The following is a 27,681-nucleotide window of genomic DNA, read 5'->3' on the forward strand; positions in this document are numbered from 1 at the left end:
TACGCCGTGGTTTATAGCGCTAGCTCAGTGCGCATGCGCACGAGTGGACTGACGATTCACAACATGGCGTAATGGTCAGGCTAAACGCTTGTTGTAGGGGAAAATTCAGACACAAAAGAAAAAGTTTTGTTCGAAACGCGGAGAAGTGATTTTATAACCGACCAGGGCAAGGTCTCTTTTTATGGGTGAGCATTATGTTTTTACAGGATAATTTCTGCACAGAGCGTTAGAGTCGAGCGACTTGGTGAAGTGGACGAATGTTTGTGCAGGTAAGAAGACTTTACCTTGCTAACGCTAGTCTGCTAGCAAACACAAGTCATAATAAAATTAAAACGCTTTCAATTCGTCTTTTCCACTCGGTTCGTTCAGAATGTTGGCTATCTAGCTATCCAGGTCTCCAAGTGGAGTTATCTTAATGTTTGTTTAGATTTGCGATTTTAGTCAAGTGTGGTCTTCTGATCCCTGGGTCAGGTTGGAAGTGTATCCGCGAAGTTACTCGATATTCAGCAGGCTGGCTCCAGGAAACCCTCACTCAGAGGTAGCTATATCGGGAATGCTCAAAACTACCCCTCTTCCTGGCGAGATGCCCGTTTGGTTTCTCACGAAAGCAAGTGACTGTGAAGCCTACCGACACTGTCCTGTAAAAGTTCACCAAAACACCGCCAGCTAAGGTTAGTTGAAGACTGTCTCAGGGCTTCAGACTTATCACAGCACGTTTGTCAACAACAGCGGCCGGGTGTTTGGAAAAAGGGGACTTACAAGGTGTCTTACTACTTTTATTTGTTTAATATTACTTTGATATTTCAAAAACTAAAGCTTTAAAACATAGCCAGAGAGAGCGATTGTGACCGGTTACTCCTCTGGACTACGATCCCTATTCCCCCATAATTCAGTATGGGGGAATAGGGAATTATTTATTTTTGCTGCCGTTCAAATCTAGCTAAGATACCCCGCCTTTGTTTTTAAGGTGCAGCACTATAACCTATGTGTGAAGCAAGCAAGCAAGCAAGCTAGCTAGGCAAGTGTCACTCATAAGAAGACGGACGCCATTCAAAAATGTAATCTTTATTTATGTTTAGAATTATAACTAAGTAGAACTTGATGGGTAAAGTCATTACATTTCACATAGGTCTTCATGTGAGTAAAGTTCTCGACGCTGCCTGAAACATCTTTCGGTAGCTAGATATCAGTAGCCTAGTGTTTCGCTGTAGAGCACTGAAGTGTGGTAACTACTGGACCAGTGTCATTTTCGGTTGATGCCTACTGCAACCTGGCTTTCATTTAATCAAAGGTGGTCAACATTTAACATGGATATTACACTTTATATTCTTTTTCTTAATGAATCTGAATGTTTTTGACGATCTAATTGTACCCATATACCTTAGGATGCACTTGCACTAATTTTTCTGCATTTAATCAAAAGTGTCTTTATTTTACATCTGCAAAAGACAGTTTAATAGAGGATATACTATATTTGAGGCCAGTTAGGTGGAGCCATGTCAATAAAGTAACGAGTTATTTAAAGTATTGTTTTGTATTGGATTATTTCTCAATGTTAAATATGTTTGGAAGGTGCTTCTCAGTAACAATAAACAAGTGGTAGAAATTTCACCAGTGTAGATAAGGAATACTTTGAATCCTTGGGGGAAGTCTTTTCAGTCTTATTCAGCCTTTAATTGTGTATCACTTCCCATAGAACATTTTCCCACACAGGGAATAATGTGTGGGACATTCCTAGTGAGTGCAGCCATAAGAAAGGCCTGTTGAACAAGGACCCATGCCAATGTTCATTTTCAAGTCTTTCAGAGACTCAGAACTCATTTGCATGAAAAGGAAAAAAACACAGTACATCCTCCTCCTTCCAGGCCATCTATTCATTTCCCCCAGTTAAAAAAAAGTCCAGGCCATTGAATGTGATTCAGCCTAATGCTGACAAGGACTTATTCAGGGAGAGCATTTCTTAAAGATCTAATTCTGCATTGAACTTTTTGCTACAGTATCAGTGATGCACAATAATACACAATGGCTCTGGAATGGTACTAACATCATCGACAAGAGATGTGTAGGCTATAGGCAGACTTGAGACCGAAACTCCGGTACATTGGAAAGCAGGCAGAGTGTTTTCCGAGCAGTTTGAATTTCAGTTACAACTTTGTCATTAAAACAGGGATACATTTGACTTAAAAGTTTCTGTGACGATTAGAATGGTTCATGTCATTTGTTTTTTTCCCCCAACAAATATGCAGTTATTACTTCAGGATTTTATTTGGAGGCCTACCTGGTTCCAACTTGTCTACACCAGGCCCTTTGGTCTCTACAGATGTGGAAAATTCCCATCATCATACCATATTGGGTCACTAGGAGAGTCAAATACCCTGAGTGTGAGCTCAAGGCTAAGATCTGTTTAGTGTCATATTTAAATTCACTCCCATTCAATCCAGTGCATAAAAATATGTAGTCCTAGGGCTTGCACTTCTATATGACTTTTTTAATCCCGACAGAACTAAAAATTTCTCTCATCTGCTACCCTGTTCATCACAGGACCACTGCTACCGGGAAGTAATGTGTGTGGCAGACCATTCTCAACACAGCACTAATCCTGACATGGTAGTGGGTGTTGAGCTGGTACAGGCTTATAGGGCATGGCAGTGCTGTTAATGTTAATGCTGTTAATATTTACATGAGTCAAAATCACTGTTGCACTATGAATGGTCTGTTAGTCCCGTCCCTCATATCCAGCCAAATGGCGTTCCTGTGGACAGAAACTAACCGCTGATGAGCTACATAATGGCTAATTCACAGCAAAAGATGACATGCACACATCTAAGAGGTTTAATGATAAAGTGGTGATTTTTGTTCATTTAGCTAGCGTATGTTCAGAATTATATAGCAATGAATCCCTAATTGTTCCCAAATTCATGTCTGATAGTTATCTAGCTTCTCTTTGTCATTTTTGTTTGCACACAATAGTTGTTGATGTTAACAATTTTTAAGCAAAGCTTAAAATGGGTATGTTTGCTCAGGTGGAAAGCAGTACCAGTGCTCTCTGGATGGGAGTAATGCTGTGATCAGTATCAGAAAATGCACAATTAAAAAAATAACCAGTTCTGTAGTTAAATGACAGACTTAATTAATTAGAACTAGAATTAATGACAGCTGTATATTAATTAAAAGTCAACATACCAAATAGGAAGTATGCCCCAGTGTGGGGGCAGCGCAGTGTAGGCTATTGTTTGATAATCCTTAGCCTATCCTAATATTGGCATTTGCAATATCTGTATCTTGGAGATTTATAATATGTTGATGAGCCCTTCAAAAATGCTCAAAGATTTGTGTGCTGTGATCATCCCATCCAGCCTCTGGTGCTTCTTACAAGTGTCCCATAATGTCAGATTTGACTTTTTTGGATGGGGGGCGTTTTAATAAATTGTCTGACCTCTGTGAGTGTCTGATATAGCTGTTACAGCTTGTTATTTACAGCAAGTGTATAACAGGCACTGCATTATTTTTGCTGGACTTTTCCTGTTAGTTGCCATTGAGTTCACTGAAAGAGACTTGGCATAACTTTAATGAGGCAACTAAGAACTCATTCCACATTATCCTGAGTGGCATAATTTTAACTATGCTTAGAATTTCGAATGTCATGATTTAACCGGGAGTCACTGTTTGAGTCAAATGTGTGCATTTGAGTTACACAATTCCTGTAATCTTTATTACCGTCACTTATTACTTTGAAATAAGAATTTGAAGGTCAGCAGATGTGCTTAAAGTCTGCTGTCCTCCGGGTGCTGTTTAGGTTTATAACAAGGCAGTTGTGTTTTTAAACTTGTGATTATTTATCTTGATATCTTTACTTTTGAAATCACATTTGTTTTTCTGAGCCAAACCAGTTTGACAACTGTATTATTATTATTATTATTATTATTAATATCACAATCAAATGGAATCTTAACATCAGTAAAATGCATCATACCTGAAATCATTAATCTTTACCTTGTTACACCAGCAATACATTCTGACATCAAAATATGATGATGTGCTGTCATTTGGCACTCTCAGCTGTTTACATAGATACTGTGGGAAGAAAGACTGAGAACAGTATAACCCCATTCAAAACTCCTGGCAGTGTTCATTAGTAACCTTCAGCCTCTTTGTAGAAATGCCATTGGTGAATCTGAACTCGCCCTCAAATTCACTTTGACTTTGCTCTGCTGGTTTAAGATGACACCAATGTGTGCTTAGCATGGGGAAGTCATGATGAGACCTAGAAATATGAACCATGCAAATATATTTCTCTGCAATAACAGTCATAATTTAGGAGCCTTTTACTGTAGCCTGCAGTGAAACGAACCGTTTTTATGCACAGAATTTCACCAGTGTGCATGGTTCTAGCAGATGGAACTCTTGCGTTTTCTTGGGCAGTGGTAGCTCAGTGGTTAAAGTACTTGACTTTTAATTGAAATGTTGCTGGTTCAAGCCCCACCACTGTGAAGTTACCACTGTTGGGCCCCTGGGCAAGGCCCTTAACCCTCAATTGCTCAAGCTGTACTCAGTCATAATTGTAAGTCGCTTTGAATAAAAGCGTCAGCTAAATGCCTTAAATGTAAATACTGAGCTCTGCTGCCTTTACCAGAGTCACCATGCTTCTTTCTGCACGACCTCCAGCCTCTGCGAAGTGCACAGTGACATTGAAGTTGCAGTTGGGCCACTCGTGTTAACAAATGTTAGTTTTACATAGCTTTATATTAAAAAAAAAATCATACACACTGTTTTGCTTTTTTTTATTAACTTGATTAAATTTTGGAGATCAGATGGAGAATAGAGCACTTTTTGCCTTGGATGTGCTGTAAATGTGTGGCTGTGTAGTAATTCTTTTTTTTTTTTACATTCAGATGAAAAGACAACCTGGAAATAGTGTTAGATGTAAGCTTATTTCATTTACAAGCTTCTATAACAGTGCATTCAATATTAATCAGGTCTGTAATACAAATATAATTTGACTTCGCATTATTGATCAGTTTAGATTATTAATCATTTTAATGACCGTCAACCATTATGATGTGTCACCCCTCACTCTCCGCCTCTCGGGTACCCGGGTCCACCAGGGAAAGCAGCTGTGTGTTGGCTTGGAAGCAGGCCAGCCAGCATCGGCCACTGCAACACTGGCCTTGACAGGCGCGCCTTCTTATTGGCTTGTGCTGCACCCATGTGACTAGGCTGGCTGGATGCTCCCATGCAAATGACACAGTTGAAGGGGATATGGGATGGAGGCTGTCACTGGCATCGAAATGGGGTAGGTTTTCTCCTTTTCCACTCTTACAGGAGATGGCAAACGTACAGACAGGTCTTTCCTAGTGTCCTTTCGCTGGAATTAGGAGCACCTCCTCGGGGAGCGGCAGTAGTGTGTTTGCATGAATAGCAAGGCGGCTCCTCTAAGCCTTTTGTTTTGATGGTTGTTGAGAGACAGACTGGGAGGGTGTGGGGGATGTGCATGGATACTCTGCATCTTGCTTCATTATTGAGAGAATGCAAGGGCTTTGCAAAAAAAGTGGTCTTCATAGGTCTTGCAAAGGATGGCCCAAATAGGAGAAGGGTAGGGAAAAATGACAATCAGTGGGGCATTGCACTGAAGATGCATCGTAAGGTTTCATAGCTAAGATGGTGGCAGGGAGAGAGTCTTTCTCCGACTGCCGGGGATGCTTAAAACAAAGCAGGTGTGTCATGGTGGCAGTGGTATTTTTCAGGATCTGCCCTTGCGCCGTTCTCTGGCGATCTTGTTGCCAGGGCAAGATCTATGCTGTTGAGAATGGGGGCTTGAGGTGTGCACTGCTGAGAGTAAGTAGGTGCCAGCAATGTCTTTATGGCGTGAGGGGCAGGGCGTTTGCGTTCTTGCAGCTGACTGCAGGGTTTTTTAGAATCAGGCTTGCAGTGTTTCTGCATTATCACTCACATGCACATACGTGCGCACTCTGCAACTCGAGTGACAACCATAAATGCAAAGATAACCTATCAAAATGCATATCGCTTGCAATTTATACAGGATCTGAAAGAATAATTAAGGTCAAAGTAGGGTGTGTGGGGTTTATTTATTTATTTATTTATTCTGCATTATCTGCACATCACATTAATTGCATGAAGAGGGTAACCCTAATGAAATATTCATGAAGATCTGCAAAGCCCCCTTCTTGGTGTCATTTTATCCCCCTTAGTAGCTGTTCACTCCCCTTCCTCTCCTAAACCTTTTGTCGTGGTGTCGACCATTTTAGCTGCTTTGCTTTGCCTTTCGTTATTAGAGAAGGAGAGCCTTTCCTCCTTGTTGGTTTTTGTAAATGTACCTCTCATCCCTAAATTTATTTCCTTGATAATGTTTTCTGTAATACAAATCTCTAAAACAACGTGGCTCTTAAATGGATTATAATATGAATTCATGCTTGACTAATCAGTGACGTCTGAATTTGGTCATTCATAATGCATTTTTTTGTCTCTTTGCTGCCAAACATTACGTTTCTTCACCGAATGTGTGTCAGCAGATGTGTGTCAGCAGATTTCTGTGGCAGTTGGCTGCTTCTGCTTGTGATTTCCCCCCCCCCCCATTTGTAAAGTGCTGCCTTCTTTTGCAGTATCATATGGATAACGTATAGGGATAACCGCTGGGATTACCATAGTAGGAGGAGGCTGGGGGTAGTTTTGTGGAGCCAACTCCTGTTTTTCATCTATGCCTTTGTAAAGCAGTGAGTCTAGTTTTGGAGGATCTGTTTAGTCCAATCCTCTTTTGCGTAAAATCTATTGAACGTAGTTTATCTTTGTGGGCATGAGCAGATCACAAGACAGATTAGTTGTGAAACTAGTGGGTCTTATCATGGGAAGTAATAATTTAATCCATCATGTTGTGGCCATTTTATGAGTATGATGGAAAGAACTGTCATAAGATAGACACCAAGTAATGAAGACATTGAGGGTTTAGAATTACTCTTACAAACCTTTGCCACTCACTTGCTTTAACTCAATCTCAGTGAATATCATTGTTTTTTACTGCCATGAGACATCATCAGAATAAGGGTAGATTTGTTATTTTTTCCATACTTTCCCCGTAGTCCTCATTTTATATCTTTTAATAGAAGTTCAAAAATCTTAAGTGAAAAGTGGCAGAAACTGCCTGCTTTACCCCCATCTCAGCTGGAATTTACAACACAGATTTGTGGATATTGCATACTCTTGAAGCTGTGTGAAATTTCCCTCATCACTCATTTCACATGTTGTATGCAGGGTTGATGGGGTCCTATTAATTGGGCAACTGGCACATTCAGGTTGTCTGTTTGACTTCTTCCTTGCAGCCAGTGTAGACTGTCTTTGGTGGAATTCACTGAACTAAGCTGTTTGTCATTTCATTTCATAGTGGTGATGTAGCCTGTCGTCAAGTACTTTGTAAACATATTTTTTTTATCACTCATTCCTGTACCCACAAAACCTCCTCCGTGGACATTTTCCAGGCATATTTGTTTCAGCCCTGGAGCTCACACAGAAACAGTATCGTAACAATATGGTGACTCCATAAAACTCCCTGTGACAGGAAGCCAGCCAGCCGATCATTTACGCATATTTTTCATGATAGTGGCATCAGTGTGATGCATTTTTTTTTCTTTTTCCATTTTTCTTTCTTTCCCTTTTTTGTTTACATTCTTCACCCAACCTCTCCACCACAGCTGGGCTAAAAATTCAAAGATTTGAGCAGTGCCCAAGTGCCTTGGGAAGCTGCACTGCACTGATTTTGCTCGTTTGAGTTGTCTCTTCCCCACTTTGAATTGTCTCTTTCCGTTGCCACTTGCTGCTGAGACGGGCGTTGTTAGCGGATCCTAGATTGCCAAGTGGGTGGAAAATTGCTCGAGATCTTTTGTGGTCCACACACACATGATTCATGCGTGGTTAGAGTTCTTCTCATGACTCCTGTGGAGCTGTCATTGGTTTGGAGAGAGGTGCTAATTGTTTAAGGCTCATAGCCAGTATTGAGGCTAGGGAAATGTATAGGAGCATGAAGTGCTGATCTGCATCGCAGTCAATGTTCACACAGTTGAGATTAGACATAAAAGTAACAGAAGACTCAGACTACTGAGTTCATGTTCCATTTGCAAGGTTCTAGTTCACATTTTTGCTACATTTATTTATCTGCCTTGTTTCTCTCTTTTGTTTTGCCATATTCTTCCAGCTATGTACCTTTCTCTCTTTGTTTTGGTATCAGGATAGGGTGCATACAAGGATATGGGACACCAAAGGTTGTACATTAATTAGCAACACATGATTAATCCCAAGGAGGAACTTTGAACGCAGTGCTTCAGAGAATCTTGCCTCTGCCTTACAGGTCAAGAGGTAGTTCAAGATGGCTGCAGCATCTTATGACCAGCTGCTGAAGCAAGTGGAGGCCTTGAAGATGGAGAACTCCAACCTGAGACAAGAGCTCGAGGACAACTCCAACCACCTCACTAAACTGGAGACTGAGGCTTCTAATATGAAGGTAAATTTCAAAATGCATAGTTGTGCAAAATGCAAATGGTGAGCTTTTTAAATTGTCGAGCAGCATAGTAAGTGAAGTTTTAAAAGGTGGATGGGAGCCATTTCAGTTAAAACAATGCTTTCCAAAAATGAAGGGGACATGCTAGTCAAGTTTTTGCTTGTTTATTCATGGTCATTATATACCAAGGCTTTTTGAAGGCAATTAAATATTTGGCCATTTCATATTCAGATGGGTATTCAGTCTCAGCAATGCCTTCAGGACATGTAGACCATGCCAGTGGATTTATGTAACATCTCAGCTGCCTCTAGAGTATGTTGAGTGGCTTGTGTCTATACTGACTTTATTATGTTTGCATTCTACATGCATCACATAGGCAATGAATTATAGAGCAACAGGCCTAAATTAAACCGAGATTGGCATAAAAAAAAAGGTAAGTTTGTAGCTTTCTGTCTGCTTTAAATGACCACGTCACTCAGAATTTCATCAAAACGCTGTAGTCCAAAAGAAACCTTCTTATTTATCTTTTTTTTTCCAGTTCTTGTGGGCCCAGTCATCAAAGGACATTTTGTCACTGTACATCCTTTAGTCTTCCATCCAGCCGTCCGTGGCGAAACGTTCCCCTCGATCCGTCATTTCAACCTGAATGCCCTTCTTTTCACTAAAGCCCGGAACCAAGGGCTCTGTGGAACTCTTGGGGAGCTTTTGAAGTGCAGGAGCCAGCCTGCTAGATGGGAAACGATTTCTTTTGAGATGACCTGGCAGCCTTCAGCCAGGGCTCATGGATGTGGGACAGGAAGTAGATCTCCTGAGTTGAACGCGTTGAGACATTTGCCTCAGGTTGTCCGGTGTGACTCTTATTAGATCATTTTCAAAGTGCTGCTTTCGACAAGTTCACTTGAACAGTGCACTGTTGAATCTCATTCTGTATAATGTCATGTTTGAGAAGTGCCAGTACCTTTTAAACAGGCAAATTTAATGTATGTGCGTTTGGTGTTGCTAGGGGAAAATCTCTGAGGCGGAAGCAGATTACCAGGCTACATGTTCATTCGTTGTTGGACTCTTAAGGGGAAAGGGAGCATTTTTGGTTGGTTAAACAACTGGCAGAGATGCAGAGGGGAAACCCGAAGTAAAAATAATTGACATTTTAAGTCACTTATAATAATAACAGTATTATGTACTGAAGATGTGGTCTAATATAAGATGTGGTCTGTGGCATATGCTGTGTGAATCATAGAATCATTGTGACTATTGTGTGTTGATTGATTTTATTTATTTTTTTGTTTTAGTATGTTGCATGTTTGTGTGTTTATACTGTAAGTTACTATGTTAGCTGTTATGTGTATATTACGGTCCAAATCAGTTTGCATTCCATTTACCTTTCTCATATCCCTCACTTCATTCTCCTTACAGAGAGTAATTAGTGACGTCTGCCCATAATTCTGTTATTGTGAGAGGAGGGACTTTTTATTGCAGTCAGCATCGTCTACTCGACGCTTTTCTGTTGTCAGGAGCCGGCTCTGCAGTCTGGGCTCTCTCCAGCTCATCCCTTTCAGTAAGATGCTGTCATCTCTTGTGTGCTAATGGAAAGGAGGAGGGATCTGCTTTCATCTGTCTAGAGTCAAGAAGTTAAATCACCGTTCATGCTTAAGTTACGTAAGAGGTCTTGGACGAGTACGCCCACATTTGGGAGACCTGCTGTTCCATGTGAACTCTCCGTGTGGGCACATTCAGCTGTTCTCAGTGCCAGTGGTTATGTCAACCCTAGGAGTAATCATAGCCTCTGGAACACTAATCAAGTGCTGCTTTGGCCAAATGCAGTTTTAGCTCTGACAGATGTTAAGATTGTGGCTAGTCAGTTGCCTTCCCCTGCCTTTTTAAGGTTGCAAAAATTAGCCCAGGCCAGTGCACTGTTCTTTTTGATGCGTTTGACTTTTAAATATCCGTTCTATTTTATTATTTTTTTTACTTGTTGTTTTTCAAATCAGGATCTTGGATCAGGTTAAAGAATAAATACAGTTTTAGTTTATAACCTGGAATAGAAAAAATGTTTTTGAGGTATTTTCTCTTTTTGTGCATGGCTGTAAGAGAAATGGCTTTTTGATGCCCTCTGTCTTCCTTTGTGACATTCAGTATTTTCAGTGTATTGTAGTTTCATAGAGATTTCTGTCTATATTCTGTCTACTGTAGTACTATTGGGCTTTGTCCATTTTGTCAAGTCAGTGATTTCCTTTAGCCAAAGGAGAAAGTGAGTTAATCTAAAGCTAATTACATGTTGTCATCAGAAATTCACAATATTGCAATTATGATGTCTGCCGTGGGTAGCACCGCCTGTCTAACGTCCTAGTCCTGTCCTCCTCACACTCTGGCTGCGTTCTTTAATGGGCTGTGTGCTTTTCTTCCTCTAGGTTTATTTTAGAGACACTCCCTTCCTGGCTTTGTTTCCCTGATGAATGCAACTTTTCTGTCCCGCAGCCATTTCCTCATACCCACGGGTGCTGGAGACAAACATCTGCAGACCGACAGTAAACATCTCGTGTTCATCAGTTCACTTCCTTGCCTAGCACTGGCAAACGGTGTGTCCAGAGCACAAAGCTTTAGTTCTGAAATGGCCACATGTATGTTAGAGAATTTTCAAGTCAGACAAGAAGTTTGGCTGTCGAATTCCCCTCATTTTACTCCTGCCTCACCAGAATTATACACTGGTCACTCCTGGTTAGAGAGGAAATCATGCAATAGACCTCCGTCCAGCAGCATACAATACTTAATAAATGTCCATCATTTGACATACGATAATCTGATGTGAACAACACATTTAGGCCTGCTGTCAGTTTCAGAATGTGCTGTCATTAAAGCCAAAGGGGCTTTTCCATTGGGATGGGCTTGGATCACAGGAATGCATCATTTATGATATCTAAAGTGTCCTGTTGTGGCTGGAGCCAGTGTTTGCAGTGGCTGCATTAGTTCAGTGTTTTTGAGTGTGGCAAGTGTGGTTCCGGCAGCCCCATCGGAGCCTTGGAGGAATCCCATTTCCATGGTCTCATGCTCAGCTGTGAACACCTCATCACACAATGAGGCTCTCCACTTACATGACTCAGAGTTGTTCTGATCTCACCACTTAGAATAGGAGTAGCCTGTACAGAGCCTTCATAAGCTGAGGCATTGATTTGAAGCCAACTCAGTCATTGCACCAAAATAGGTTTGTCTGAGCTATAACTGTATTTTGTAAGAGATGTTACAGTTTTATAAGTGGGGAAATTATTAATGTTTGTAATATTTTTTGGTATTTAATTGGAGTGAAAATGAGTTCAAAGCAAATCCTATCGACATGTGCAATAATTCAAAAGATTTTTTACTATCTTGCTGGGTTTTTTTCATAGCTAAAACATGGTTTTTAGTTTCCTAGGTTGAGAGCTACAGTTTTTGTCCTTTACACCCTTCTTCGCTTTCCAGCACCTTACTTGTTTTATCCTAATTGTATCCTGTCTGTGGACATTGTAGCTTTATCGCCATGACTGATATGGGCCTTCCCTAATCTGCCACTTTACCCATCACCCTACACTTACAAACAATACCACCCCCCACCCCATCTTGCTACTCTGTTGACTGTGTTCATGGCAGGAAAAATGCTCAGAATAGAAGAGTCAGATGTCTCCCAAATTCTTAGCTCCCTTCCTCACAGATGTATACCACAGCACATTGATTTCCATTAGCGTATGGGGCCTCCATGCATGAGAGAATCTGATACAAAGACGTTCAAGGGCATCTGGTGTCTCTTCTGGATCAGTGTAAGCTGACACCATCTATGACATTGAACTGTGCAAGCGAAAACCAAATTGTACTTTTGAACCATGAGCGCCAGACAGAATTTCCCCTAATGTGGATCCTGTAATGTGGCTCGATAATTGTAATTAACAGTTTGTTTGTTTGTTTGTTTGTTTTTAGCTAAACAAGTCTGCTTATAATATTGAACAGAGTCAAACAGAACCAAAACCAACTAAAAGGAGAAAAGTATTGCCATCCGTCTGTTTTGTATATTTCTCTGACTCAGGGCTGGGTAGGAGGTCCTTCATCATATGACAGGACCCCCCCCACCCCCCCCCCCCAATGAAGCTGTTGTTTCCAGAGCCTCCTCAGAACTGTCACACTCACTTGCGAGAAACTGCCCGTCCCACGCTGCTCTCCCATTTTTTGCTTGGCGTCCAAGTGAAGGCAGGCGAGCGGCTCGCTCTGGGCTGACCTTTTCTTGCTGGGCGTCTCCGGCTTTCAGCCTGGCCAACGGTGCATGGCTACAGGGGTCAGAGGGCTGCAGCCATTCCAGCCCAAGCCTTTGGAAGGGCACTCTGAATGGGAAGCAGCTGTATTCTTCATGATGCTGCAGCATAGCCGGATGGGACCAGAGGAAAGGGCCTCTTCCTGAGAGGCGGTCGCGTTGCTGGGGGCTTTTTCTGAAATTTTCTCTCCTGATTACATTGTCAGACTTGGTCCTCTGGACGTAGAGTCATCACCAGCGTTTGTTTATGAAACTTTTATGTTCTGACATGGTGAATATTAATGGATGTTGTTTGCCGTGACTGTGAAGATGCAGAGAAGTAACAGACTTTCTCCTGGTCTGTCAGTGCGTGGTGGTAAGTACGCAAGAATGTATGCTTTATGGAACAAAGAGTGACTCAGTATTTGTAACTGACGTTGGTCTTTCGATAAGAAGTAAGCACTGGCATTTTGTGACGGTTGAGTAGATGAGCGGGTTGTTGAGAAGTGAAAAACATGTAGCTATGGTCCAAACATGATTCCACCTGGTGATGTTTTTGGTTGACTTGAGAGAATCTTAAGATGCTGTGTTTGAGCAGAGTCATCTGTGTTACACATGAAATGATAATGGAAATGCTCATAAGAGGTATTTCCAGACCTAAACAGAAGGTTTATCTTCACACATCAAGCATTTCACTGCTTGGCCTATAGGCCTTCTAACACTTCCCTGAGATCTAGGTCTTGTCAGCATTGCTTGTCTGTCTAGTATTGCAGAATTCAAGGGAATAATTCGAGGGCATAGAGGTTTCTTACAGGATGGCATAAAGATGGCTTTTTTTCCTTTTGGAAAAACTGGTGCACTTAATACCTAATACTGCTGTCCATGCAAAGACATCCGATTAGCAAGTGCACAACTGTGCGGCTTCGAAGCCGTTGTATGTTCCTGCCAGAGATGCTGTTTCTGGGGACTTCAAAGCATCTCGGTGGATGTTTTCTTTACCTTACTGTTCAGAACAGCCACTTTTAAACACACAAGCAGAAAGAACCAAACATTTGCTGCCTTTTAGTGCAGTAGTTTGCTTGATGTCTGAGATCTAAAGATTGAGACAGACACATGCAGGTTCTGTGTTTGTCATATCAAAGAAGAAAAAAATGTATGCTTCTCTGATGCAGGAGGTGCTGAAGCAGCTCCAAGGAAGTATTGAAGAAGACTCAAAAGATTCCCAAGGGCAGATTGACTTTTTGGAGAGACTTAAAGGTACAACATTTGTTTTAATAAGGGATTTATTTAGTTATTGCATTGCAGTCTAATATTTAGGCAAAATTATGGACTGTACATTCATCATCTCACAGGAATCCATCTTATCCAAGATGTACATCTATGATCTATGTCTTTCATCATGCATACAGCTTTAGATTATTACACAGGTTTTCAGTCCCTAGTCCTCCTGCAAGTCCAGAAATGCCAGATTCACTCCATCACGTTTAGTTCCATGTCCTAACATGCCTGTGTGAAGTAATCTACATCCTAGCCCTTGATTACTTGGCAGAGATGGCTTTGCAGCTGAAACAGAATAAAAATGTGGACCACCTGCAGGTCCCCAAGTACTACCCTAAAAATACCCCTTTTTTATAACGTCTTTTGGTAAAGTTGTATTGTACTGCATACCCATGCAAAAAAAATTAACTGTCCCCTAGATTTTTACCCACTATATTTAACTTCCAGTAGATATAGTCCTAGCTATTCATATTACCAGATGTCTTCAGTGCATCCCTTTTCAATCCCCCAGAGATGAGCCTGGACCCTAGCAGTTTCCCAGGGGTGAAGCTGAGGGCAAAGACCTCTGTGCAGGGTTCCAGCTCAGGCCGCTCTGCCGACGGCAGCCCCGGTCCAAGCCCCATGAGCTCCTTCCCCAGGCGCGGTGTGGCCAATGGGGACCGGGACAGCGCCGGATACCTGGAAGAGCTGGAAAAGGAGAGGTGAGGCTGCATGGATACATGACGTCACAGCTTCCAGAGCTTGGGCGTTTTTTCTGCTAGGGCACACATTAGTTTAAAATGGATTCTAAGATGAGGGGTGTGTTTACCGCTGGTGCAACACTTTCCAGTTGTCATAGATTATCTTGACTTATTTCTGAAAAGCAGGGAAATTGTATATTTCAGGCCTGTGTAATAATGTCAAGATTGCTTATCTGTTTTTTAAAATTTGTTTTTACCTGTTCAGGTCTTTGTTAATGGCAGAGCTTGAGAAAGAAGAGAAGGAAAAGGACTGGTACTATGCCCAGTTACAAAACCTCACCAAAAGGATTGACAGCCTGCCCTTGACTGAGAATGTAAGTTTGTGCTGGATATGGTCATGAAAAGTCATTCATTGTAACATACAGATGACTGAACTTTTGAACTTGTTGTTTGATGCTGAAATATGTGAATATGTAAATGATGATTGTTTTTTGTAAATATTGATTATTTTTGGGGTGTGCTGTGCAGTTCTCCCTCCAAACGGACATGACTCGCAGACAGCTCGAGTACGAGGCCCGGCAGATCCGTGCGGCCATGGAGGAGCAGCTGGGCACATGCCAGGACATGGAGAAGAGGGCGCAGGTGAGCCACACCGGGTGCCCACTCAGGGTGACTTGCCTGAGACGCTCTCCATCGCGTGCCTCGTTTTCGTCTCATCCTCTTCTCGTTCCTTTCTCGTTCTGTTCTCAGGCCCGGGTAGCGCGGATCCAGCAGATAGAGAAAGACATGCTGAGGATCCGGCAGCACTTGCATTCCCAGCCGGCAGAAGCTGAGGTAGCATGCAGATCTCCCAGCAGTCTGCATCTGGACAGGATCAGCACACTTAAGCAGATAAACAGCAGGCTCCATGCAGTGGCCTTTGTCCTTGTTAGACAGGATTTACATTTTCAGCATTTGGCAGACGCTCTTATCTAGACAGACTTGCATGTATTTATCAGTGTGATGGCGTGTGTGCTCCCTGGGCTTCAAACCAATAACCTTGGTATCGATGCCACCTTACTCTCAAGGTGAACTACAGCAGAACAGTTCCAATATCAACCCCAGAATCACTTATAATGAGTTACTAACATTTATGAACAAAGCCTTTATGGTTGGGCCTGTCTCAGAGATTCTAGGTTTTAGTTTTTATTGGATGATTTTAACGGTTCCAGGAGCTGTAATTGTATTATTGAGCCATTTAGTCCTCTCAGGGATATTAAGGAGATTAAAGTCCCTGAGAGGACTAGAGGCCTACACAATTCTTGTTCCAGTTTTAATCCACTTGTTCCGCTATTCAAATCTCATTGTGGTTATAGACCCTTATTATTTCTTTATTGTCTTTAACTGTGCATCTGGTCCTGTAGCTACAGGGGGAAGACACTACATGCTTTGATATCGTCAATGTTGAATTTTAGTTGAGCATCTTTACTAAGTAAAGATTAGCTGGGTGCCTGAACTTGAACTTTCTTGAGTGTGACTTGGCTTCTAGATGTAGACCTCAGAGGCCATAAGGCTCGAAGTGGGGGTGCATGGTTTTTATGCACAAAGTATTGAATTAGGATTAGTGTGCGTACATCGTGATTATTAGGGATTAGGCTGTATTGAGGGATACAGATGCATATATGCCACAGTGCACAAAAGTGGGTTCCTGGTCATGTGCATATTAGCAGGTTTCTCTGTGTGCCACATCTGCACAGTGTTTGTGTACATGCGTTTTTGTTTTTTGTCTGATTGGGCTAATCCTGTTGGATGCCTTTTGACTTCCCTCCCCCTCTGTTGCTCTTAATCCAGCAGGCTGAAAGAGCAGTTTATGTACGTCAGAATGCTACTGCAGCTGCTCTAGCCTAGAGACTACTGGATCTCTCTCTCTTGCTCGCTCGCTCACTCGCTCACTTGCTCCCTCTCTCAGTCGCTCTCTAACAAGTACTCAGTGATTCAGTCCTCAATGAGTGCTTTATATTATAACACACACCCTATCCTATCTCTTTTGTTGCAGGATATCAACCCTGCGTTGACTAACTGCTTTCTCTCCTCTCTCTTACATGATTAGACCATTTGCTTGGTCTCACTCCCTCCCTTCCTCACTTTCCATTTGCTGGTGTCAGTGTGTTTCTGTCCATCTTATCTCGGCCAGTGCCTCGTTGCTGTTTACTCTGTAACGTTCTGATTTGTCCTCCTCTCCCATTCTCAGGCCAAGCATGAACTTGGAGCCCAAGCTGAGGGCGCACAGGCATCAGGAGACGCTGGCACTGGGAGTGGAGCTTGCTCTCAGGTAAGTGAAGTGGTTACATGTAGCAGTCTTGCAAGTTTCGATGCACTCACCACTGGGGAAATTGGTTTCTGTTGTAGTGACATTTTGGCAAAAGAATCAAGCATTTAAATTTTTTTTTTTTTTTTTTTTTTTTTTTTTTTTTACATTTGGCAAGTAAGTCATCTTTAAAAAAAAAAAAAAAAAACTGTCAAGTTCAAGCCAGGGGTCTGTGTGCCCTGAATGCTCATGCTATGAATGCAAATGCGATGGAAATGTTTGTGACCGTAGGAACCTAGGGAGACTTTCAAATTCCCAGCACAAGGCCCTTTGTGAATTGCAAACCTTTTCTCTGGCTTACTGCCATGAGGTTCAGTAGCTTTTTGCAGACAGATGGTGCCAGACTTGTATCACTGGATTAGGTGCAAGAATCAAGTTACTTTATATTTACATAGATACGTGTGTGTGTGTGTGTGTGTGTGTGTGGGGGGGGGGGGGGGGGGGGGGGGTTATTTTCTCACACACACAAGTGTAACCATGTGTGTCTATATATAATGTGTGTATAAATCTTGCACAGCTGATGAAGGCCCGCTGTCCAAAACAGCCTGTTTCTCTGGAAACCTTCAGTACTACACTGAAAGTATTACCCTCTACATCTTTACCTACAGTATACTGCTACTCCCTGAAATCATCTGGAGGTGTATGTACATTTACAGCATTTAGCACAGGCACTTGTCTAGAGAGACTTACACTAGTGCTTAATCGTCTCCATGGAAGAAGTCCTTATGCTAGCGTACTAGGCCAGAGGCTAAGGATAGTGTTCACATTTATGGCATTTGGCATTCACTCTTATCTAGAGTGACATGCATATTTAGCGGTATGATAGGACATATGCTCCCTGGGAATCATGCTATCACCATGCTCTGCCTGCTTTACCAGGTGAGCTACAGGATCTCACCATTTATCTTTTCTTCAAGTAATAATTTTTCTAACTTTATAATACACTCATTGTCTGCTAGGCACAAAGCTCTCGTGTAGATCACGACACAGCCAGTGAAATGAGTAGTGGGGGGAGCTACTCAGTCCCACGCAGACTAACCAGTCATCTGGGCACCAAGGTAAACCAGCAAACCTTAAAGCACCTTTTTAATCCCTGTATAGGACTAAAGTGTCATAGTGGAATTGAATCAGAGTCTGGCTGCATACCTGTGAAAAACACTCCTGTTTTCCACTTTACTTGCTTGACCAGGTGGAAATGGTGTACTCTCTGCTGTCTATGCTGGGGACGCATGACAAGGACGACATGTCCCGCACCCTGCTGGCCATGTCCAGCTCGCAGGACAGCTGCATCGCCATGCGCCAGTCCGGCTGCCTGCCCCTGCTCATCCAGCTTCTCCATGGCAACGACAAGGATTCAGTGTTGCTGGGCAACTCACGGGGCAGCAAGGAGGCCCGTGCCCGGGCCAGTGCCGCCCTGCACAACATCATCCACTCGCAGCCTGACGACAAGCGGGGTCGCCGGGAGATACGCGTGTTGCACCTGCTGGAGCAGATCAGGGCTTACTGCGAGACGTGCTGGGAGTGGCAGGAAAGTCACGAGCAAGGCGTGGATCAGGATAAAAACCCCAGTAAGTCTGCCTCCTTCCCAACATGAGGACAGTTTATACAGCGTTAATGACCAGTTTGGAATGTGTGGCAATTTTAATGGTGTGTTTCATATGTGTTTTTTTGTTTGTTTGTTTTGTTTTTTGTAGATAAATCTAACCACTAAAAAAATCTAAGAATAATGTAAAATGTATTTTTATTAATGAACTTTTACTTTAATTCTAGTGCCTTCCCCTGTGGAGCATCAGATCTGCCCAGCAGTTTGTGTGCTTATGAAGCTGTCCTTTGATGAGGAGCACAGACATGCTATGAATGAACTTGGTAAGATTCACTGTCTATTGCCTTTTTCTTAGACCTTTAATCATACCATAACCTAATTTTCTGTTAGACTGATGTTTTAAAAGAGGATGGTTGACTTTACTACATGTAGGTGGGCTACAGGCTATAGGTGAGCTGTTACAGGTGGACTGTGAGATCTATGGCCTTACAAGTGACCACTACAGTGTTACACTAAGAAGATATGCTGGCATGGCCCTCACTAACCTAACATTTGGGGATGTAGCCAACAAGGTAGTCATCAGCATCCTCTATTGCCTGTTTATCAACTGAACTCTTTAAATGTACCTTCTCAGTTGACATTATGATTAACATGCTCTTAAATTTATTTTCAGGCCACTCTTTGCTCTATGAAGGGCTGTATGAGGGCCATGGTAGCTCAGCTGAAGTCTGAGAGTGAGGACTTACAGCAGGTACCCTTCCAGAATCACACAGTAAATGCATACCCATGTCTCAAGTCTACACAAATTAGAAATGAGTCAAACACATGTAAAAATGTGCACAATGATATGATATAACGCTGTTTCCACTCAGGTAATTGCCAGTGTTTTGAGAAATCTGTCTTGGCGTGCAGACGTGAATAGTAAAAAGACACTGCGCGAGGTTGGCAGTGTTAGGGCCTTAATGGAGTGTGCCCTTGAGGTTGAGAAGGTAAGGGTTCTTTACAGATGCCATTAAAAATACTTTGGAGCAGGGCACACATCATTATTGTCTATTATGTAACATGCCTAAGTTGTTTTACTTAATTTATTAATCATTTCTTTTCATAGGAATCCACACTAAAAAGTGTCCTGAGTGCCCTTTGGAACTTATCTGCTCACTGTACTGAAAACAAGGCTGATATCTGCTCTGTTGCTGGGGCGTTAGCTTTTTTAGTCAGCACGCTAACCTACAGAAGCCAAACCAACACCCTTGCCATTATTGAAAGTGGTGGAGGCATCTTGAGGAACGTTTCGAGCCTTATAGCCACAAACGAAGAGCACAGGTGAAGTTGTATTCTGCTGCTGCCCGTATAGGCAAATGTTTGCTGTTGTTGCAATTGAACTACTGTAATTGCTCATATTTGCTTATCTGTGATATTTCTGCAGGCAAATCCTGAGGGAGAACAGCTGTCTGCAGACACTTCTTCAGCACCTTAAGTCTCACAGTTTGACCATAGTGAGCAATGCTTGTGGAACTCTGTGGAATCTTTCTGCTCGAAATGCAAAGGACCAAGAGGCACTGTGGGACATGGGAGCAGTAAGCATGCTAAAAAACCTGATTCACTCCAAACACAAAATGATTGCTATGGGTAGCGCTGCAGCCCTGAGGAACCTTATGGCCAATCGGCCTGCCAAATACAAGGATGCCAACATAATGTCCCCTGGCTCAAGCCTTCCTTCACTACATGTAAGAAAACAGAAAGCACTAATTGAGGAACTGGATGCCCAGCATCTTTCTGAAACATTTGATAACATAGACAATTTAAGTCCTAAGGCTTCTCACAGGGGTAAACCTCGACACAAGCACAACGTCTATGGTGATTATGATGGGGTATGCAGGTCGGATGGTTATAACACCAGTGGTGTTGGGGTTCGCTCTCCGTACATGAACACACCGGTGCTCTCAAGTCCATCTTCACGGGAAAACAGGGGAAATGCAGACAATGTTAGAGCTGAGAGGGACAAGAGTCTAGATAGAGAGCGAAGGGGTTTCCATCCAGATCCTGACACCAGTAAAAGAATGGGAATGCAGATTCCAACTACCGCTGCACAAATAGCAATGGTAATGGAGGAAGTACAAAGCATGCACTTGGGCTTGGAGGACAGAACCACAGGCTCTACCCCTGACCCTCACATGGTGCAGGATGACATGGTGAGACGGCAGACTAGTGTTCACAGCCACCAGAACATTTACAGCTACAACAAACCAGACCCATCTGGCAGGCCTTGCCCAATGCCCAAACTGGAGTACAGAGCATCCAATGACAGCCTAAATAGTGTCAACAGCACTGATGGCTATGGCAAAAGGGGTCAGATGAAGCCGTCAGTGGATTCCTACTCTGAGGATGATGAAAGCAAATGCTGTGTGTATAGAAAATATCCGGCTGACCTTGCCCATAAGATACACAATGCAAATCATATGGAGGATGACGATGGAGATCTGGACACACCAATAAACTACAGTTTGAAGTATTCAGACGAGCAGCTTAACTCTGGGCGTCAAAGCCCAAGCCAGAATGAGAGGTGGGCAAGACCCAAAATCCTAGAGGATGAAATGAAACGCTCTGATCAGAAACCACCTAGGTCCCAGAGCCCAGGGTACCCAATATACACAGAGGGAAATGGGGAAAGTGAAGATAAACTTAAAAAATACCAGCCGAGGTTTGTTCAACAGGACATGTCTGGAGGATTCAGATCAAGGGGTTCTAATGAACAGAGTAGTAGTGGTTCTGGCCATGGAATTAATAAGAAAATGAGTCAGACGATTTGCACTGTGGGTGATTTTGGTGACGACAAACCAACTAACTACAGTGAGCGCTATTCAGAAGAAGAACAACTTGATGATCAGCCTACCAATTACAGCATGAAATACAATGAAGATCACCATGTAGAACAACCTATTGATTACAGTCTAAAGTATTCTGATGCTTCTTCTAAGAAGACTGTATTCAATCGCTCAAAACCGTCTTCGCAGAGCTCCGTCAAGGACCAGTTAAACCAGGACAGTTCATCTTCTGTGTCCTCTATTAAGAATCAGAGTAGGCAGAAGCAGCTCCACCCGTCTTCAGCTCAAACTCGGCCAGGACCTGGCAGAGCTATTCAAAAAGCAACCTGCAAGACTTCTACAATAAATCAAGAAACGCTGCAGACCTATTGTGTGGAGGACACGCCTATCTGTTTCTCAAGGGGGAGCTCCTTATCATCCTTGTCCTCTGAAGATGAAATGGAGAGCTGTAAGCGAAATCTTAATGCCGCGAGTAACTATCCAACTCTCCCCGTTTCTGAGAAAGAAACCACTAATGTTCCAGGTCAACGCACAACAGAAAGTCAGTCATCTGGCCACTATGTCAGAATGAAGCCCCCACGGCATCAGGGGTCACATGTGGGCCATGGAGATGGTTCCAGACATCACAAGACAGTGGAGTTTTCATCAGGTGCTAAATCACCATCCAAGAGTGGTGCCCAGACCCCCAAAAGTCCCCCTGAACATTATGTACAGGAGACCCCACTCATGTTCAGCAGGTGCACATCTGTCAGCTCTCTTGAGAGTTTTGAGAGCCACTCCATTGCAAGCTCCGTCCAGAGTGAACCATGCAGCGGAATGGTCAGTGGAATAATTAGTCCTAGTGATCTGCCTGATAGCCCTGGTCAAACAATGCCTCCCAGTCGTAGTAAGACACCGCCACCACCACCTCCACGTTCAACATCTATAAAACAGAAAGTTACTGTACCCCCACATTCTGAAAAACGGGATATGGCCCCAAGGCATGCGGCTGTCAATGCTGCTGTGCAAAAAGTGCAAGTCCTTCCAGATAATGATACACTTTTACACTTTGCCACAGAGAGTACACCAGATGGATTTTCATGTGCCTCCAGCCTTAGTGCATTAAGTCTGGATGAACCATTTATACAAAAGGATGTTGAATTGAAGATAATGCCACCAGTTCATGAGGATGACCATGGAAATGAGACAGAACCAGAGAAAGAGGAGAATAAAGAGCCAAACATTCAAGAGAAGCCTCCAGCAACTGCTGATGCTGAGAAAGACATCTTGGATGACTCTGATGATGATGATGATATAGAAATCTTGGAGGCCTGTATAAATTCAGCCATGCCCAGAAAGTCATCAAGAAAACCTAAGAAACAAACACCCCCAACCACCTCAAGAATACCTCCACCAGTGGCCCGTAAACCAAGTCAACTACCTGTTTACAAATTACTTCCCTCACAAAATAGAGGACAACAGCAGAAACATGTGGCACTAACTCATGGAGAGGACATGCCTCGGGTGTATTGTGTCGAAGGAACGCCCATTAACTTCTCCACAGCAACATCACTTAGTGACCTCACTATTGATTCACCTCCAAATGAGCTAGCTACTGTTGACATTCCAGCTGCTCATGTAGAGTCATCTTGTCAGAGACGAGACACCGTCCCAGAGGGTAAGAGTGCAGAAACAAAAGATATTGTTGCATCTTCTGACACGCAGGGTGTGCCTACTGAGAATGAAGGTGATGATATTCTTGCTGAGTGCATCAACTCTGCAATGCCAAAAGGTAAAATACACAAGCCTTTTAGAGTGCAGAAAATGTCTGATCCACCTCAACACCCACCTACTGCCACTGGCAATCTAGTTCAACAAGATTTTGAAAAGAAAAAGCCAACTTCCCCTGTGAAACCCATGCCACAAAGCAGTGAGTACAGAGTCAAGCTGTTAAAGCGACCAGATGCTCCCACTAACTTATCAGAAGGAGCATCATTTCCTGATAAAAACATAGAAACAAAAAAGGTTGAGCCCAAAGCAGGCCCCAGAGATTTTGCAGATAAACCTGCAAATGCTGAGGAAAGGGTTCGCCCAGGTTTTACCTTTGATTCGCCGCATCATTACACACCAATTGAGGGTACTCCTTATTGCTTCTCCCGCAATGATTCACTGAGTTCACTTGACTTTGAGGATGATGATCTTGACCTTTCTAAAGAAAAGGCTGAGCTCCGAAAAGATAAAGAACAAAGAAAAGATCCACCCTTAAAGAACAATGGAGAGCAATCTGGAAACACCAACAGAGTGATTGCCTTTCAGACTGTCCCAACCAAACCCCTTCAGAAGCAAAGTTTTCCACTAGGATCCAAAGAAAATACAGGAACTGTGCCTGATGAAAAGCAAAAGTTTTCAATTGAGGACACTCCAGTATGTTTCTCAAGAAACTCCTCACTCAGTTCACTAAGTGACATTGACCAGGAAAATAATAACAAAGATTGTTCCCACAAAGAGGTCACGACTCAGGTGGAAATGCCACGGCCCCAAGCCTCTGGCTATGCACCAAAAGCCTTTCACGTTGAGGACACCCCAGTATGCTTCTCTCGTAATAGTTCCCTTAGCTCTCTCAGTATTGATTCTGAGGATGACCTTTTACAAGAATGTATCAGTTCTGCAATGCCAAAGAAAAAGAAACAACTGCCAAGAAGTAAGAGTGATGACCAGGTAATTAAGGAGGAGAGAAGTGTTTTGGCTGATGGCATTTTAGCAGAAGAACCGGACCTCATACTGGATCTCACTGATACACACAGTCCTATTTCAGAGCAGGCCTTATCGCCAGACTCTGAATCATTTGACTGGAAAGCCATCCAAGAGGGAGCCAATTCAATTGTTAGTAGTCTACACCAGGCAGCTGCTAGTCTGTCTAGACAAGGCTCTTCTGATTCAGACTCTATCCTTTCTCTCAAATCTGGTATTTCCATTGGATCGCCTTTCCACATGCCTGCAAATAAAGATGACAATAAGCCAGCAACCAACAAAGGCCCAAGGATATTAAAACCTGGTGAAAAGAGCACTTTAGAGACAAAGAAGAAAGAGGAAGACACTGCCAAAAGCCTAAAAGGGGGTAAGAAAGTTTATAAAAGTCTGATCACTGGAAAGCCACGGCCTAGTCTTGAGAGCATGGCTTCTCAACAGCGACAAACTCAAGTTCCTGTAGTTTCTAGAGGCAGGACTATGATTCATGTACCTGGAGTGAGAAGCAGTTCTCCTAGCACCAGCCCTATTCCGAAAAAGCCTCCTGCACGTGGTCAGGTCATAAAACCCCCACCCCAGGGACCAAATTCTGTAAACTCTCCTAGAACCATAAAGACCCCATCAAAATCAGACCCCAGTCCAGCCAGAGAACCACCTGCCTCTCAAGGAGGGTCAAGTAAAGCCTCTTCTCGATCAGGATCCAGAGATTCTACACCCTCTAGACCATCTCAGCATTCCCTTACAAGGCCCATGCAGTCTCCTGGGCGCACCTCTGTCTCGCCAGGTAGGAATGGTCTGACCCCAGCTAATAAATTCTCTCAGATACCTCGTACTGCTTCACCTGGTGCTGCTTCCAAACCATCAGGTTCTGGCAGAATATCTTACACGTCTCCGGGCAGGCAGTTGGGCCAACAAACACCTCCAAAGCAGAGTGGGTTGCCAAGAAGCACGAGTGGTATTCCCAGGAGTGAATCTGCCTCAAAAAGTCTAAATCAGTGCGGAGCTACAGGCCCTTCAAAAAAGGCAGAGTTGTCTCGAATGTCATCCACAAAGTCAAGTGGGAGCGAGTCTGACCGATCTGAAAAACCTGGACTTGTCCGCCAGTCCACCTTTATTAAGGAGGCCCCTAGTCCAACACTTAAAAGGAAATTAGAAGAATCTGCTTCTTTTGAATCCTTGTCTCCTTCTTCTCCTAGCCAGTCACAAACACCTGTATCAAGCCCATCTTTACCAGATATGTCTCTTACTCTGCCTTACCAAGGAAGTGGATGGAGAAAGTCCCCTCAAAGCCAAAACTCCTCAGAAAATGGAGATGGCAAGTCTCTTAGACGGCATGACATCTCACGATCCCATTCAGAGAGCCCCTCAAGACTCCCAATTAACAGAGCAGGGACTTGGAAAAGAGAACACAGCAAGCATTCATCTTCTCTTCCAAGAGTTGGGACTTGGAAACGAACAGGAAGCAGCTCCTCCATACTTTCTGCTTCATCTGAATCTAGTGAAAAGGGCAGAAGTGAAGATGAACGCCAGCCAGCTAATCCACCCCAGCGACCTGGACATAACAAGGAGGGCGGACTAGAACGGAAAGGAACTTGGAGGAAAATAAAAGAGATTGAAGCAAGTCCCTTGATGACTCTAGACTTACCAGATACAAGTAATGATTCAGTCCATGTTGGCACCTTGCATCAGATGACGGCTGCAGTTACGAAAACTGAGGATGTTTGGGTGAGGATTGAAGACTGTCCTATTAATAACCCTAGATCTAGTAAGTCACCATCAGGAAACACACCTCCAGTCATTGATAGTTTGCCAGGAAAAGTACCTCCCAATGATTGGGACTTAAGTGAAGTGCACCATAAGCAGCCAACATCAAATGAGAATGTAGCCCCACGACATCTCGGTTCAGAAACTAACTTGAACTTGGTTCGGAGTAGTGAAAGTCTTGACAAAAAGGTTACAGACATCAAGCCTGTTTTAAGCAACCCAAACATAGCCACGGAGGGTCATGAAATTGCAGTTGCTGAGCGTACGCCTTTCAGCTCGACCAACTCCAGCAAACACAGCTCCCCAGGTGGTACTGTTGCTGCCAGGGTTAGTCCTTTTAATTATACACCGAGCCCCAGGAAGAGCAGTGCTGACAGCACCACGCCGCGACCATCTCAGATTCCTACTCCGGTTAACAGTAATGTAAAAAAGAAAGACTCTAAAGGAGACACAACAGAGAGTGGGTCCTATATTGTTACCTCTGTGTGAAGTGGGGGAGAGGGATATAAAACTGCGATAATGGACAGAAAAATAGTTAAACAGGCTTGGATCATATTTTAACTTGTCTGTCTCTGTGGAAAAAGTACAACTGCTGTTGAACGTGTTGTAGTTGAAACCAATGTAAGGCCATGTATCTTTGCTGGTAGAATTGTGGCAGGCACACTTGCTTATCAGAGTGAGGGGGGGGGGGGGGTGGAATCTGCAAAAGGACATTGTATGTCAGTTTGTACTGTACAGATTTAATTATGTATATATTTAATTTAAACTTGTGCCAAGACCTTGTATCTTGCCTGACTTGACATAGATAATCACTTAAAGTGGAATATTTTGGATGTTGAGGGACCTTTGGTGAGCTTCAGTTCTAATGATTTTGATTTTTAAGCAAACTGTACACCTGTATTAATTCAAATGTCAAGCTCATTTTTACTGCCACATGTTGTATGTTTTATCATTTTTGTTCCTTGCATGAACTGATCCAATGTTCTGGTATTTTCTGAAGATGAACATTTCTGTGGACACATGATGTACTGATAGCTGTAGTGTAATATTTTACACTTTTATGTGTGCTTCTGAAAGTAAGGAATTAACCTCGAAAAAAAGATTTTAATGAGGATAATTACATTGGACATAGGTTGTATAAAACATAGATAGATTCATTGCTCTGCTGTTTGTGTATAATGCTCGAGGTGAGTGTCTTCGCAAGGACACTGGTTTTGGAATGACTGAAGTTTTACAATTTAAATTATTACTGTAGGTTTTGGTGTTGGTACCTTTTTAAAATTTGACCCTTTATTGTTAAAGCACATAATCAGATATAATCTTCTGCCCAAAACATTGTGAGACCACATTTATTTTTCTTTTTTTTTTTTTTATTCCTCATGCAATAAAATTGACTGATTTGATGTTTGACACACACATTTCGAATTACAAATGGGAAACCTACATAATAAATACCTTTTTTGGTGAGGGTTGGTTGTGCATTTTATTTATTTCGATATATTCACTTTCCTGGAGTAGATTCTTTAGTGCTCCTAAATAAAATCAATGCTTAAATAAAGGTCCAATTCATTTTAATTTCATAATTTTAACAATTTGCACTGTGACCAGTTATAAATTCATGAAGTTCTAGCTATTCTGGTTTTGGAGAGAAAAAGGTTTTCTTGGGCTTTAAATCCTTGTTTCATGGCTCCCTTTGTCTCTAAAGACTTCTTATCCTGAAAGGTTTCAACTCGCACTTAAGTCTGTGCCGCCTTCTTCT

The 27,681-nt window shown here is 42.7% G+C and overlaps 1 protein-coding gene across 5 annotated transcripts; it reads left to right on the top strand.

The window, feature by feature from the left end:
- apc (APC regulator of WNT signaling pathway) lies at positions 1-27,389 on the top strand. Of its 5 annotated transcripts, none has more exons than XM_027003441.2 (17): positions 1-269; positions 472-671; positions 8,357-8,509; positions 13,931-14,015; positions 14,548-14,737; positions 14,982-15,090; positions 15,245-15,358; positions 15,467-15,550; positions 16,947-17,027; positions 18,023-18,121; positions 18,253-18,631; positions 18,834-18,929; positions 19,039-19,178; positions 19,280-19,357; positions 19,479-19,595; positions 19,715-19,929; positions 20,033-27,389. In XM_027003441.2, the coding sequence occupies exons 3-17, from the start codon at positions 8,375-8,377 to the stop codon at positions 26,409-26,411; spliced, it is 8,301 nt and encodes a 2,766-aa protein (XP_026859242.2). In that variant the 5' UTR covers positions 1-269; positions 472-671; positions 8,357-8,374; the 3' UTR covers positions 26,412-27,389. The 5 variants fall into 5 exon arrangements, with proteins under 5 accessions (XP_026859242.2, XP_026859243.2, XP_026859245.2 ...); XM_027003442.2 differs by having other exon boundaries at positions 472-538; XM_027003444.2 differs by lacking the exon at positions 472-671.
- The last annotated feature ends 292 nt before the right edge of the window (positions 27,390-27,681 follow it).

Source organism: Electrophorus electricus, chromosome 17 (genome assembly GCF_013358815.1).
Source record: "Electrophorus electricus isolate fEleEle1 chromosome 17, fEleEle1.pri, whole genome shotgun sequence".
Taxonomy (NCBI): Eukaryota; Metazoa; Chordata; class Actinopteri; order Gymnotiformes; family Gymnotidae; genus Electrophorus; species Electrophorus electricus.